This window comes from Talpa europaea (genome assembly GCF_964194135.1).
Source record: "Talpa europaea genome assembly, chromosome: 12".
In the NCBI taxonomy this organism is placed as follows: Eukaryota; Metazoa; Chordata; class Mammalia; order Eulipotyphla; family Talpidae; genus Talpa; species Talpa europaea.
In genome coordinates, this window is record NC_140079.1 from 706787 (window position 1) to 721797 (window position 15011).

The 15011-nt window shown below is 70.8% G+C and overlaps 2 protein-coding genes across 2 annotated transcripts in view; one reads left to right on the plus strand and one right to left on the minus strand.

Moving 5' to 3' along the window:
- Positions 1-3900: 3900 nt before the first annotated feature.
- SMCO4 (single-pass membrane protein with coiled-coil domains 4) lies at positions 3901-6766 on the minus strand (the record flags this gene model as incomplete). Its single annotated transcript, XM_084251456.1, has 2 exons — positions 6737-6766; positions 3901-4126 (listed from the first exon to the last, which is right to left on the minus strand). Exon 2 carries the CDS (start codon positions 4078-4080, stop codon positions 3901-3903), a length of 180 nt encoding a protein of 59 aa, XP_084107582.1. The 5' UTR covers positions 4081-4126; positions 6737-6766.
- Positions 6767-13822: 7056 nt separating this feature from the next.
- CEP295 (centrosomal protein 295) overlaps positions 13823-15011 on the plus strand; it is a gene marked incomplete at both ends in the record, with an annotated part of 28862 nt that continues 27673 nt past the window's right edge. Inside the window, 2 exons of the mRNA XM_084248508.1 lie at positions 13823-13930; positions 14632-14832. Coding sequence (XP_084104634.1) covers positions 13823-13930; positions 14632-14832 — 309 coding nt within the window. The remainder of the gene's footprint in view (positions 13931-14631; positions 14833-15011) is intronic.

A 15011-nucleotide genomic window follows, 5' to 3' on the forward strand; every position in this document is an offset into this window, starting at 1 on the left:
CCGCTGAGTGCTGCGCCCGGGCGCCCCGCCCCGCACGCCCCCCTGCCCCGCACGCCCCCCCCCCCGCCCCGCACGCCCCCCTGCCCCGCACGCCCCCCCCGCCCCGCACGCCCCCCCCGCCCCGCACGCCCCCCTGCCCCGCACGCCCCCCCCCCCGCCCCGCACGCCCCCCCCTGCCCCGCACGCCCCCCCCCCCGCCCCGCACGCCCCCCTGCCCCGCACGCCCCCCCCCCCGCCCCGCACGCCCCCCTGCCCCGCACGCCCCCCCCCCCGCCCCGCACGCCCCCCTGCCCCGCACGCCCCCCCCCCCGCCCCGCACGCCCCCCTGCCCCGCACGCCCCCCCCGCCCCGCACGCCCCCCCCTGCCCCGCACGCCCCCCTGCCCCGCACGCCCCCCCCCCCGCCCCGCACGCCCCCCTGCCCCGCACGCCCCCCCCGCCCCGCACGCCCCCCCCGCCCCGCACGCCCCCCTGCCCCGCACGCCCCCCTGCCCCGCACGCCCCCCCCTGCCCCGCACGCCCCCCTGCCCCGCACGCCCCCCTGCCCCGCACGCCCCCCTGCCCCGCACGCCCCCCCCTGCCCCGCACGCCCCCCCGCCCCGCACGCCCCGCCCCGCCCCGCGGACCCTGCGGACAGCGGGACTGGCCTTCAGCGGCGCGGGTGGGGTGGGGGAGGGGAGCACGTGGGGCGGGACATGCGGGGAGGGGCGGGGCGTGAGGCCGGGGCGGGGGCAGGGCGGGGCTGTGGGAGGGATAGGCCTGCGTGGGGCGGGGCTTCAGGGGGCGTGGGGCGGGGCTCCAGGCGGGCGGGGGTTGTGGGGGGGCTCCGGGAGGGCGGGGCTCCGGGAGGGCGGGGCTCCGGGAAGGGAGGGACTCCGGGAGGGGCGGGGCCCCTGGAGGGCGGGGCTTCAGGGAGTGTGGGGCGTGGCCCCTGGAGGGCGGGGCTTCGGGGAGTGTGGGGCGGGGCCCCTGGAGGGCGGGGCTTCAGGGAGCGTGGGGCGGGGCTCCGGGAGGGCGGGGCTTCGGGGAGCGTGGGGCGGGGCTCCGGGAGGGCGGGGCTTCAGGGAGTGTGGGGCGGGGCTCCGGGAGGGCGGGGCTCCGGGAGGGCGGGTGGGGGCGGAGCGGGGGCGCAGGTGCTGCGGGGCGCCCCCGCGGCCCTGAGGGGGAGCGGTCCGGTCGCGCGGGCTGAGTCCCTGCGCCGCCCCCTCGTGGACGCGAGCCCCTGCGTCTGCAGCGGGGCGCCGGGGCGTCTGTCCGGTGGGCGCCGAGGCTTGGGGTTCCCTCCGCGAGCGTGACGCCCGCCTTCGGGGCGCGCGCCCCCGGGCACCCCCGCGGCAGGCTGCTCCCCGCCCCCGCGTGTGTCCTCGCGGCCGGGCGCGCTGGGGGGGGCGCGGCGACGGCGCGGGCGGCGTGGAGGGCGCTGACCCGGGGTGGCCACCGGCCGCGGCCCAGCCCCGCCGCACCCCGCGGGCGTCGCGTCCATCCGCGCCGGCCGCGTCCACTCTGCCCGCCGCGCGCGAGGGCGGCTGTCCCCGGGCTCCGAGCTGCCGCGTGGGCTCCTGCACTGGGCCCACACCGCGGCCGGGGACGGCTCCGAGGCCCGCCGTGGGCCTGGGCGCTGGAGGACAGTGTCCACTCACCCTGGGGCTGCCGGCTGTGCCCTGGGGACGGACGGCCCCGCCCCCAGCCCAAGGAGCTGGGCTTCAGGGGCGGAGGTGGGCGCTGGCGCTGGCTCTGGCCGAGGCTGCCCGTGCCCTTCCGAAAAGTCGTGGAGGCAAGCATGGCCTAACCGTGTCCAGCGCCGGCCACCGCCCCCGAAGAGCCCAGGGCAGCCAGGGGGCTCGGACACAGGCTCTGGGGCCCAGGCCCCGGCTGTGGTCTCGGCGCTCTGCTGGCCACTCCCCAGCTGCATGGGTGCTGGCCGGCCCCACTGCCCCGGGGCAGGCCGGAGCCTCTGATCCTGCTGGACCTGCTTTAGAGAAACTCGCCCGACTGGCCTCTTTACAGACATGGCAGCTGCGGCCGGCCCCCGCCTCACACCGGGCGTGTGCTGCAGGCGCTCACGGTAATTCCCCACCTCGCGCCCCAGGGGCTCCCCGCGCCCCAGAGAGGCCAGCGCCGCCTGCTCACGGGGGACAGCGCGCGGCAGGCTTCCTCCTCTGCCGCCCGGGGGTGCGTGTGGACCCGCCTCGCGCTCCAGTCTTTACCCCCAAGGCCAAGAAGCCAGAGCGGAGACGTTTCTCTCCCAAGCCGCTCGGCGCTGTCTGCCGTTCTCTCACAGCAGCTCCGCTCGCGGGGTGTCTCCGCTTTTATCTGTCTTGCCGCAGGAAGCGTGTTCCTGGTCCCGGGCGGGGCCTCTGGGCACAGCGGGCCCTGCGCTCCCTCAGGGGCAGCAGGTCCGGGGCCAGCGCCGCAGTACCCTGTGCCCTGCTGCCTGCAGCCACGCCGCGGGCGCGCGCTCTAGCTGTGCTCTCCTGCGGGCGCCGAGCGCCTGGCCCGGCTGTGGCCCCAGAGCCGGCGCCATGGTCTCCTTGTCCTGCTTGGGGGCCTTGCACTTCTTGAACTATGGCGTTTGTAGCTTTAATCGCCATTGAAGGCTTTTAAGCTAATTTTCTACAATGTTCTACAGGCGCACGGAGTGGAAAAAGCCCGTACGTGCCCCAGGTCTGTTAAAGCTGTTGCTGCCTCTGTTGGGGTCCCTGGTGCAATGGCCGCCGCCCGGCACCCCCTCCCCCATGTCAAGCGCCTGCCCCTAGTGACCCTTCCCCTGCCGCGTCTCCTCCCTGTGTCCAGTTGTCGGTCTCGAGTATGCTTTGCTGCCCTCGCCACCCCGGGCAAGCCGCTGCGCCTCAAGCCGTCAGGCAGGCCGTGGGCAGGACCGGGGTGTACGCAGGTGGCCGCCTGAGGCCCCACGCGGCAGGGGAAGAGCTGTGCCACGGGCTGCGAGGGCCACACCCGCACCCACTGCCCTCCCCAGTGGCGCTGCATGGCGGCCTCACCGCACTGGGCAGGGGCTGCTGCTCTGACCATCCGCTCAGGGCCGCCAGGCGCTGCCAGTGGAGCTGGGCCTGACTGTCCTGGGGTTTGGCCACATGTGGCTGGGCAGGGGCACGTCCTCTCCGGCGCCAGCTCACCCACCTGCCCCTGGTGGCAGAGGCCCGCTGAGGCCGCCCCCAGAGTGACTGCCCTAGCAACGCGTCTGCCTCCCCCAGCCTGCACGGTGCCCATTCCTGTCAGGGCCGCTCGGTCACTGGCGTGTTCCGCAGCCGCCCCCGTCCCGACGCGTGAGCATTGTGGGTCCTAATTCGGGGGGGTGGCAGGACGGATGCCACAGGGACTCTGCCCACAAGGACACATGCCGGCCCCCGCTGCGGCTGAGGGCCTCGTAGGGGGACGGCCCCGGCCAGCAAGCGCGGCCGGCACTCGCTGCCGGGGACCCAGCGGCCTGGGACAGCCAGGGCTGGACTGCGCACACCTGGGTCCCCTGGTTCTAGCCCCACTTGGGAGGGGTGACGCTGCTGCTACTGTCCGCTGAGTGGCCTCAGGGTCCAGTTAGAGCTCGGATCTGTTTTGCTAAAATAGGCCCGTGAGGGCCTCCCCTCCCCCATAGGTGGTTCCAGCAAGTTCCCCAGGGGCCTGGGGCGCGCGGCCAGGTTAGCTCACGCAGGATGCAGCACAAGGCTCTTGTCTCCTTTATTCAAAAAATAAATATCTCACCTTTGGGTGACAGAGCTCAAACCACGGAAGCAGAGCAGACAGACAGGGCTTTGGCAGGTGGGGTGAGGTGGGCAGCGCGGGGACCCACACATCACTGGCCGGCCGGGCGGCAGGAGGGGCGGCAGGAGGGGCCAGGCGGCCCAAAGGCACATGGAGGCGCCGGGGATGGGGGCAGGGGCAGGCCTCACTCGGTGCCTGCGGGGCGCGTGGCCACGTACACAAAGACCACGATGAGCAGCACGGCCAGGGCCAGCGTGGGCAGCACCACGGTGGGCACCTGCCGCCGCGCGTCCTGCATGGCCTGCTTGCGCTCCTTCTTGTCCCTGGACGTCTCCTTCCTGGGCTTTCCTTTCAGCTGCCGCATAGCCCCGGCAGGCGGGCCCGGCGGGCGGGCTGCTCCTTGCGTCCAGCTGCTCTGCGGAGAGAGTGGGGGTCAGCGCCGGGCAGAGGAGGGAGGCGGGTGGGTTGGGGGCCACAGAGGGCAGCCCCCGCCAGTCTGCAGCAGTGGGCGAGACCCAGCCCGGGAGCCCAGGGCAGAGGCGCTCTCGCTGGTCCTGGGGCGGGACAGGGAGGCCGGAGCACAAGGATGGCACTGCAGGGTTGGGAGGGCCTGAGAGCCCCCGGGGGCAGGGCAGTGCAGGGTCAGGTCGCCCCGTCAGGCTGCGGGTCGGGGACACCGTGTGGACAGTCCAGCAGGCGCGAGGAAGGGGCCGGGTGCCTCTACGGCCTGCACCTGTGTCATCCCTACTGGGCCAGGCAGCACGCCTGGGGCTGAGGGTACAACCCTGCCGGGTGCCGCCGGGACCAGGCGGCCTGAGTGCACGTCCTGCCCACCGGCGCCTTCATGCCCTCCAGTGCACACCCCCAGGGATGGGCGCCGGATCCCGGGCGGGGCCGAGCCCTGCACAGACGGCAGCGAGGTGGGCCCTGGAGGGCGGCTCGCGGTGCGGGAGGCCTCGGCACCCCTGAGGGGCCACTCTGGCCACGGTGGACCATCGCCTGTGAGCTCGGACCTCTCCCGGCCTGGTTTCCCTCGGTGCCGCCTACTCTCCTGCTTCCCGGCGCTGCCTCTTGCGTGTGGCAAGCTCCACCGCCTCCCCACGCCTGCCCGCAACCTCGGCCCACGCCACATGGCGGTGGCTCCTTGTCCAGGCCCGGTGGCATGTCAGGGCCTGGGGGTTCTCTCAACACGGCAGGCCCTGGGCTGCCGGTGACCGCACCCCCAGGCTGCCACCCGGCGACTCCCATCCAGGACGCAGGAGCCCCTCCCACCCCCCACTTCCCCACCCCTGGCTGCGGAGGGCAGCGGGTGTCCATGGAGGCTGCGGCGGGCTCACAGGCCTGAACCCGCACCCTCCCCGCGGGGACAGCCGGGCTCAAGCGTCACAGCCAGCCCAGGGCCCAGAACCAGGGCATCGGTGCCAAAGGCCACGCAGCCTGCTGGGCCCCGGGGACCCGCCTTCCTCGGTGGCTCCCACCTGGCCCCCCCCAGCCTGCCTCACTGACTCCCAGGACACCCTTACATGGTCCAGGCGCGCAAGCAGGTAAGGGCGCCGCCGGGTTCCGGCCCCTGGCCCCTGCCCTGGAGACCAGACCTCACAAAGGGCAGGGTTCCGCCCTCCGCCCTGGGGACCGGCCAGGGGCCTCGCCCGGGCTGCAAGGCACAGGGGGTGGGGGGCTCACAGCGGCCTCTGCCTCTCCCACATCTGCCCGTGTCGCGTCTGCACGGTCTTCGCATGGTGTGGCCAGGTCGGCGGGTAGCGGGCCAGCCGGGCAGGCACAGGCCCCACTTCACACAGCCACGTCCAGACCGCGGCCCGGCGAGGCTCGGCCTCCCGTCAGCCCGTCCTGCTCTGCGGGACGCTGAGAAAGTCCGATCTAATGTGCAGAACTCGCTCAGCAGCCAGCACACCGCACCCGGCTGCCCAAGGGCAACATATGGACGGTTTGCTGTTTTGTCGGTTTCGTGCCAGACACCCCAAGTCCCTCGGCCCAAGGAGCCCTGCCCCGCTTGGCCCTGCTGAAAACTGCCCGACCATCCGTCCGCGGCTCAGCAGGTTTGTTTAAAGGTTTGCGGGGAGCAGGAGGCGGGTTCAGGGCCACACAGCAGACGTCAGCCAGCACCCCAGGGCAGGGGTCCCCCGCGCAGCTCGTGGGCCCAGCGCCCGCCCAGGGGCCCGAGCTGGCCAGAGGGGACCCAGCCGACCACCGGGCTGCCCCAGTGAGTTCCTGCTCCGGGGCTCCTCCCTGGGCCTCTGGGCTGCCGTGGACACCAGCCAGGGCCACTCAGGGTCCCCGCGCTCGCCCGAGGCACCCGGGCCGGGAGCGCCTGTTACAGCTGCACGCCGGCCCGGCCTGGGGCCTGGGGTGCACACCCTGCTGCGGGCTGGGGCCTGGGGTGCACGCCCTGCTGCGGGCTGGGGCCTGGGGTGCACGCCCTGCTGCGGGCTGGGGCCTGGGGTGCACGCCCTGCTGCGGGCTGGGGCCTGGGGTGCACGCCCGCCCGGGGCCTGGAGCCTGGGGTGCACGCCCGCCCGCGGCCTGGGGCCTGGGGTGCACGCCCGCCCGCAGCAGGGCCCGGCGCCTCGGTGCGGGAGGCCACGGCGGGCCTGGCGGCCGGCGCTGCGCTCGCCCCGGTGCCGCGAGATCCAGCCGGCGCCGCGGGCCCGGCCGCTCGGGGCCTGCGGCCGGCGGGGCTGCCGCAGGACGAGGCCTCGGCCGCGCGGGGCTGCAGCTCAGGCCCGGCGAGGCCCGCGGGGTCCCGGCCGCCCCGAGGCCACCCAGGCCGGGGCCCGCGAGCCAAGTCCCCGCGCGGCCGCACAGGCGGCGCCGCGCCCCGAACCACTTGTTTCGGGGACCAACTTCGGCCGGAGCCGCCGCGCCGCCCGACGCGCAGCGCACGCGAGCCCGCGCCGGGGGGACCGGCCCCCCAGACCCCCGCCCGCCCCGCGCGGCCTCGGGCCGCCCCGACTCTTCCGGCCGCCCGGCGGGGCCCGAGCCCGGCCCCCCGCGCCGCTCACCTCCGCGCGCCCGCGCCAGCGCCGGGGAGACGTGGCGGGCCCGCGCCAGGCCCGGCCCCCGCGCCCCAGGCCCGCCCCCCGGCCCCAAGCCCGCCCCCCGCGCCCCAAGCCCGCCCCCCGCGCCCCAAGCCCGCCCCCCGCGCCCCAAGCCCGCCCCCCGGCCCCAAGCCCGCCCCCGCGCCCCAAGCCCGCCCCCCGCGCCAAGCCCGCCCCCCGCGCCCCAAGCCCGCCCCCGGCCCCAAGCCCGCCCCCCGCGCCCCAAGCCCGCCCCCCGCGCCCCAAGCCCGGCCCCCGCGCCCCAGGCCCGCCCCCGGCCCCAAGCCCGCCCCCCGCGCCCCAAGCCCGCCCCCCGCGCCCCAAGCCCGGCCCCCGCGCCCCAGGCCCGCCCCCCGCGCCCCAGGCCCGCCCCCCGCGCCCCAAGCCCGCCCCCCGCGCCCCAAGCCCGGCCCCCGCGCCCCAAGCCCGCCCCCGGCCCCAAGCCCGCCCCCCGCGCCCCAAGCCCGCCCCCCGCGCCCCAAGCCCGGCCCCCGCGCCCCAGGCCCGCCCCCCGCGCCCCAGGCCCGCCCCCCGCGCCCCAAGCCCGCCCCCCGCGCCCCAAGCCCGCGCCCCAAGCCCGCAGGCCCGCCCCCCGGCCCCAAGCCCGCCCCCGGCCCGCCCCCCGCGCCCCAACCCTAACGCGCCGCCGGCCCCGCCCCGCAAGCCCCGCCCCTCCCGCGGAGCCCCGCCCCGTCCCGCCCCGCCCCGCGCCCCCGCGAGCCCCGCCCCGCCCCGCCCCGCCCCGCCCCGGCCCCGCCCCGGCCCCGCCCTGACGTCCTCCCGCCGGGGGCTGCGGCTCCGCCCGCGCGCTGTGGCCACGCCGCAGCGGGTCCCGCAGGCCGGGGTCGCCAGGCGCGCGGTCCGGCCCCGACGGGGTCCCCAGGCGGGGGGGCGCCCCCTGTCCGCGCGGGCGCTCCCGGGCCGGGTCCCGCCCCTGGCGGGTGTGGGGGGCCTGGCCCCGGCGGGGCGGGGCGGGGCGGGGCTCGCGGGGGCGCCCCCGAGCGCGTCCCCGCTGACCCCCGGGGCCCGCGCTGCCCTGCGCCGCCCGGCCGGGCTCGCGGGCGAGGCTGCGTCTGGCGCTGCCCGGGGCCGGCGGCCAGGAGCGGCCGCGGCGCCTCGCGCACCCCGGGGGCCGCGGGCTGCGCCCCGGGCCGGCCGCTCGAGGCGCCGGGAGCGGCCCGGGAGCGCCGCGGGGGCGGCCGGGCGCCACGCGCCGGCGCGGGCGGGAGGCTGGCGGCTGCTCGGTCAGGCCCCGGGACGCGCGGCGCCTCCGGCCAGCGGGGCCCAGCGGCGCCCGCGGAAGCCCCGCCCTTGCGTCCCGCTCGCGGGCCCCCTCGGGGCAGCCCCTCTGCGCGCGCCGGACAGCTGCGGACCCCCAGGCCCCCGCGCTGGGGTCCCCGGGGCCGCCCCAGGCTCTGGAGCCGGGCGGGGCGTCCCCCCGCGCCCGGCGGCTCCGCAGAGAGGGAGGGGGCGGGGCTGCCGCTGTGGGGGTGCGGCCCTCGGTGGGGCCCCGGCCCCGGCCCCCAGTGACGCTGCTGCTGCCGGAGCCCCTGGGGCCGCGCCCGCCGCGCTGGGTTGCGCCGCCCGCCGGCTCTGCGCCCCGCCCTGGCCCTGGCGGCCCGCTCACCCTCCCGCGCCTCGGCCTGTACCCCGTTCTTGTATAAATAAATAAATCTTTAAAAAAGTGATTGAGAAATTGAAAAGGGGAGGCCTCGCGGCCACCGCTGGCGGGCGGCGTCGATGTCCGGCCGGGTTAAAACCCGACCCACGGAGGGCCTCCCCGGGGGCGCAGCGGGTGAGCGCTGGGTTGCGAAGCTGCCCGCGGCCTCTGCAGCGCCGGTTCGATCCCCGGCTGCTCCCCGGCCACCAGAGGAGGGTCCCACATGGCGCGCAGACCTCTCCTGCCGCCCGCTGCTCCCCTCAGCAGTGTCCTTCGGTCCTTCTGCCTGCTCTGCTCCCCGCTCTGGCTCTGGTGAATTCTCTCACCCTCCCGCGCTTCTGACTGTACCCAGTGCTTGTATAAACAAAACAAACAAACAAACAAATAAATACAATACGTGCCTCTTTTAAAAAAAAAAAAAAAACCGAGCCTCGGAAGGAGCAACCTGGTGCACGGGGGCCCCGACAGGCTTCTCCGGAGGGGACAGAGCCAGCCGACCGTGACAGCCGTCTGTCCCCACCACCTTCGGGGCTCGCACAGGCCTCGGTCTGCGGCTGTCGCGAGGAAAGCGGAGGTGACCGGCTCGGGCAGGTGTCCGGCGGCGCCAGTCCTCAGCCAGGGGGCCGCGAGGGCAGACGCCCACCCAGCCTGGCAGGACCAGCCCGGTCCCCGCCCGCGGCTCCTGCCACCAGCGTCTTTGCCCGCACCCCGCTCTGCCGGGCGGTAAGTTTGGGCTCGGGCCTACTGACCCGCTGGGCTTCCGTTTCCCGACTCTGGGAAGTGGCCAGGCCGGCCCTTTCCTGCCCGTGCATTGTGCTCACGCTCCTGCGAGGCGCATGTTCTCGCTTCTGGCTTTGCGGGGTGCTGCAGTCTGGCGACTGGCCTGAAGACGGGGCGCTGGGGCCACAGCGGCAGAGCAGGGGGGGCCTGCAGACTGGAGGCCCTGATGTTTGAAGCGCACACGAGAGGCAGAGGGAGGCCATGCCGCTCCCAGTGAGCAGAAAACAGGTGATGTCAAGAATCTGCTGTTGTGCTCCCCACTGTCTCTGGTGAATTCTCTCACCCTCCTGCGCCTCTGGCCTTGTATAAATAAATTTATTTATCTATTTAGCTCTTATATAAATAAATCTTTAAAAAAGAACGAGGCCCACCTGGCAGGGGGCGCCAGGGAAAGGCCGCTCAAAGACAGAAACACAAGAGGTCAGGTTCAGCCGCCGCGTTTAAGCTGCAGGTGGCAACGTGTCCGGAACCAATGTAGTGAGGCGCACCCAGGGTAGTTTTTAAAAATGGCATAGGATGGAAAAGGCACTGAGCTCAATGTCATCTCTTGAAATGTTTTTTGCTGCCCATGCGCATTATGTCCTGGGCCACCGGGGAAAATATGTCTTTTGCTTTGGATTCTGGCAAAAGAAGACCTGGGGCAAAGAAAGGAGCCAGGAGATGCCCCCGTCAGCCTCTCCCGGGCAGCAGCCGACATGACCCATGGGGTCCAGTTCCAGACCCGCCCTCCTCCGCGGGGCGCCTCATCCTGAAAAAGTAGGAAAAGGCGCCCTCACTTTCCTGAAGTCTAGACCGGGCATGACACGACAGCCGCCCAAGGGCTGTGGACCGGGCGCTGGGGGCCCAGCAGAGCCCAGCCCGTCCAGTCCTGCTGACCCTGGTAGGAGACAACCTGCTGGGTGGCGGCCTGGAGGGTAAGGCGGGCTGCAGACCGCGGGCTGCAGCGCCTGCCTCTGCACCCACCTTGCCCACCTTCCTTCCTGGAAGGAGCCGGAGCCCTTAGGTGAGGCGCTGATGCATGGGGCTACCCTTAAACCCAGTCACCAGGGGACAGACAGGGCTCTGCCCTCAACAGCATGGGCTCAGTTGGGCAACGGTGGCACACCGCCGGCCCCCACGGGTGCTCCTCACTGAGGGGAAGGAGCCGGCCGCGGCCAGAGGACCGAGGGGAGTCTGTGGGGCCAGGGGCGCTGGCGGGATGTGTAGGCCGTCAGCCCACAGGCGCCAGTGGCCAGGTGGCGCATGGCCGGGCAGTCCCCAGAGCTGTTTCCAGAAGCAAGCGCTGACCGTGAGTAAGAGCAGCTCAGGGGGTGGAGGGCTAACGGGGGCCCCAGGGAGGGGGCAGCGTTGGGCTGGGGAAGGGGTGGAGGTGGGTGCGTGCTGTGCCTGGGAAGTCAGGGACCCCCTCCGGGGTGGCAGAAGGCACCTTCCTGCTGGGGGAGCTACCACCAGCTCTCCCTTAGCTGCCTCCGGCACTGAGGGGCATGGCCTGGGGGCCCCCATGCTGCCTGCATTAGGTGGGGAGCAATGGGAGGCAGACCTGACAGCCGGGTGAGGACAGTCCCCCCCACCAACTCTCTGGGGGGTGCCCCAGGGCCGCAAGCTGGTGGCCATGGCTCCCTTGGCTCTCAGTGAGGGGCGGGTGCTCGCCCTGCAGGCGCCCCCGGGGCTATCTGGCTTGGGGTGACCAGTTCTTTGCAGGGAGGCTGTCTGCTCTCAGCTGACCCAGAAGCCACTTCACCAGAACTGTGTCCCCATGGGAGCAACCCCTCGACACCCAGATGCGGGTGCTGCCGGCGAGGTCAGGAGCGGGGGCGCGGAGGCTGCCCTCCCTGGGCGGGACAAGGGCTGTCGCCTCCTGCCGTGGCCGGCCGCTGGCCAGCCACAGCCCGGCCGCGCCGGAGGACGCCCTGCCTCGACGCCCAGGCGCCCAGCCCTGGGTCCAGTCCCGACAGCGGGGTCAAAGCCCAGTGCCAGGCGCCCCCTCTTAGTCCGGGGAGCCTGGTGACCCACCAGGGTGTGCGCCGCGGGCGTGCGCAGGTGTGTGCGGGCGTGAGGTGTGTGCGGGGCCGGCGTCAGGGGCCGGGGGCTGCTGCGCGAGGCCAAGCCGCCCGGCGGGACGACGGGACGGCGACCGGCGCTGGACGGCCCTGCCGGGGCGGTGCGGCCCCTCCCGGGCCGGCCGGCGTCCCCGCCCGCGCCCGCCTCACTGGCCGCCCCGCGGACCCGCCTTTTTAAAAACGGCCCAGAGGGCGCCCGTGGGGTCCCCGTCGGGCCCGCGCCCGGCCCGGCCCGGTCGGGAGAGGCTGGGGCTCCCCTCAGGCTGTATCGGGCTGGGAAGGCCGGGCGGAGCCCTCGCCCCTCCCCCTCCCCCGGGGCCGCCCCCCCCCCCGTCAGCAGCCGCGAGCGGCCCCCCCCCCCCCCCGTCAACCGCCGGGAGCGCGCGCTCCGCCCCCTCCGGCACTTCCGGGGTCACGGCTGCGTCCCGACCTCCGGGAACCGCCTCCCGGCCGCGGAAGGTGCGTGGAGAGCGCCCCGCGCGCGCCGCGGGCGGAGGAACAATGGGCCGCGAGCGCGCGCCTGGCGTGCGCGCCCCCGCGCGCCTGCGCCGTCCCGACCGCCGGGGAGGCGGGCGGCCGTTCCCGCGGCGCCTGGCGCCCAGGCCGGGCGGTTTGAATGACGGAAGTGACGGCGCGACGCTGGCGGCCGCGCAGGCGCACGGACGGCGGTTGGGAGCGGGTCGGCGGCCGCCCGCGCCTTCTCCGTCCCGCCTGCGGCGCCCGGCCCCGGCTCGCGGCTCTCGGGTGAGCCCGGGACGCGCGGGCGCGCGGGGCCCGGGAGGGGCGTGCTCGGGGCGGGGCGCCGGCCGGGGCGCCCGGGGGAGGGTGCGGGCGCGGCTCCCACCCGCGGCGGCTGCCGGGCCGGCTCCGGAGGAGGCGCCTGGGGTCCGGCGCGGACTCCCGCGCGCGCCGCGGCCTCGCCGGGGCCGCCTCCAGGCCGGGGCCGCCTCCAGGCCGGGGCCGCCTCCAGGCCGGGGCCGCCTCCAGGCCGGGGCCGCCAGCTCGGCGGCGTGAGGGGCGGAGCGCCCGCCTCGGCCGAGCCCCGTGGCCAGACGGCGCCCGCGCCCGCACGGCCCGGCCCGGCGGGGCAGCGTCCTCCGCGGCACGACGGGGCGCCCGCGGCTGCCCTCCCCGGAGCGCAGCGACGGGCGGCTCAGACCCGCGCTGGCAGGAACGGCTGACGAGAGACGCGAGGCCCGCGGGCGCGCGCCCTCCGCGGGGGCCGCCGGGCAGAGCGGCCGGGACTTGGTGGAACGTGAGGTCAGCGCAGCGCGAGCTCTCGCTCCCCGGGGAGCACCGGGACAGGTGGCAGCCGTGGTGGAGGAGCCCGGTAGGCGCCCTTCAGTCAGGCGACCGGAGTTCACTGCACAGCGGGACGGGCCAGGGACAGGCCAGCCTGCCTCGCCTCCCCAGGGGTGCGCCGGGACGCCGCTCCATCTCCTCTGTGGTTTTCTGGCCCAAAATGCATAACCTCATTCTGGCCAGGAGAAAAGCTTAAGCAATGCAAATGGGACATCCTACAAAGGAACAGGCCAGTGTTTTCCACAAATGTCAACACCTTGAAAATCAGGACAGACTGAGGACCTGCCCCCCATTTGAGGCAGCAGAGGAGGGGGGGGGGGACCCTGACCCTGGCAGCCAGGAGACTGTCCTGTCCACGTCCAGCCCCTGAGCCGGTCTGCATGGATGGCGGGCTTGGGCTGCTCCTAGCCAGTGACGGCCCCGGGCAGGGACACTAATAGGGCGAGCCCCAGGAAGCGGAGGGTAGGGGAAGCCTTCCTTAGACTGGCCGAGTCACACCAGATAGGGACTCCTCACTGTGGGATAGCAGAGGACAGGGCTCTCAGGGGCCCTCAGAGACTCCTTCCTCTATCCTCTGTACACCTGAGTGTGAACTCGAGCGCTGGACGAGATCTCGAGTCTAAACTCTTGACTTGTGCCAACATCAGAGTTGTTTAAGTGATCGTTTAAAAAGCACACCCTTGTAGTGACTGTTGAAGGGCTGGTGGGGATCCGTTATGTCTGGTGGTGGAGTTAAATAGTGCGGACTGGGTCTGGGAAGCAGAGCCCTGTGCAGCGCCAGCAGTTTTGCTGGCTGTGAACGTGTTATCAGAGGTCTAAGGGTTTAGCTGTAATTGTGAAAACATTTTTCTTTGAAACACATCTTTTCAAATATCTTTTTTACACACATCTTTTTAAATCCTTTTTTCATTCATGTTGGGCAAACTGGAAATCCCAATCGGGAAAAAGTCAGGTCCTACTTATTGCAGGTAACTGGCGATCTCTGTAGATGAGTAAAAACATTTTCAAGTAATTCTGGTACCCTCTCCACTTTGCGCCTTCTCACCGTCTGAGAAACGCAAGGTTAGTTTCTGAATTTATAATTGTTGTTTGTAGGTAAATTGGACTTTGCCCAAATTATTTTGTTTGCATGCATACAGTCCTTTAAATGTTGAAAGTGTTAATATGTATTTTAAAAAATATTGTCTCTGTCACCCTATTTTAGTAGCCTTTTCTGTTTTTAAATCAGGACCTTTAAAGTGTACAGAAATGAAAAGGAAGGTGGTGAGTACTTGCAAGCTGAAGTTGAGTCCCAATGAGGAAGCTTGCATTTTAAAGGAAGATTATGAAAGAAGACGAAAATTAAGACTGCTGCAGGTAAGGTTGATTTGGAATGGAGTCGGCCTACCTGAGTCGTTAGGATTTTTACTGAGAGTGTTCTGAACAAGAGGTTGTGTTTAAAAACCTTTACTGACTGCACATGGGCCCAGGTCTTGCACTTTAACTAGTTAGGGAATATTTGAAAAATGGCAATGAAGTGGTAAATATATTGAAGAAGAATTTGAAGATAGGGGTTGTTCAACCCAGTAATTATTGGAAAATAGTTCAGTGGTTATTTTTAAAATTAAGTCACTGATAACATTCTAGCAGGAAGACTAACTAAAAAGGTTAATATCTACTGAGACAAATTTATCAAAAGGTTGAAGATTATTTTTTTTAGAAGTCCTTTAGCGTAAGATAAGTCTTCGTGAAGCATGCCTTCTAGACAGAATTCTGTGCTCGTCTGGGCTATAAGTTTTGCAGACTGATGCTCACCCTGTTATACATGATAATGGCAATCCCGTTAGAAGTGGGGATCCAGGAGATAATAGCTCATCAGTTAAGAAACTTCAAAAGTAGTCTTGAGAGTTTAATTCTTTTCTACAGGACTTGGATTTTCTGCTTTCCATAGACCTTAGCTACTATAATGTGAATACTCAAGAGAGAATTGATACACCAACAGAAACCTTCCTCTTTCCAGATAGCTTTTCAAAAAAGCTGAAGTAAGCCTCTTTCATCTAACAGTATTTGTTTTTTAGGTTCGAGAACAAGAAAGGGATATTGCTTCGCAAATAAGAGAAGACATCAAGCAGAGGCGAAATCAGCACTTTGCTCGTCTGGCAGAGGAGCTGAAGACAGAATGGGAAGAATCACAAACTCAGAAAATAAAGAACTTAGAAAAGCTCTACTTGGCAAGTTTAAGAAACATGGGAGAGGGCCATCAACAAGCCAAGGAAAATGTGAGTGAGTCCCACTTGACTGCCTGCCTGATAACAGTGCCAGCTGAGGGTCGGTCATGGCTACTGGGCTCCTGTATGGAATTTGTCTGGGGAAGCCTTAACCTTTTTTGTAAGTTTAATATAACTCCAGGATGCTGCTGGGTGCGCTCCCCCCTAAGAGTCCTGTCCAATGAAAGCTG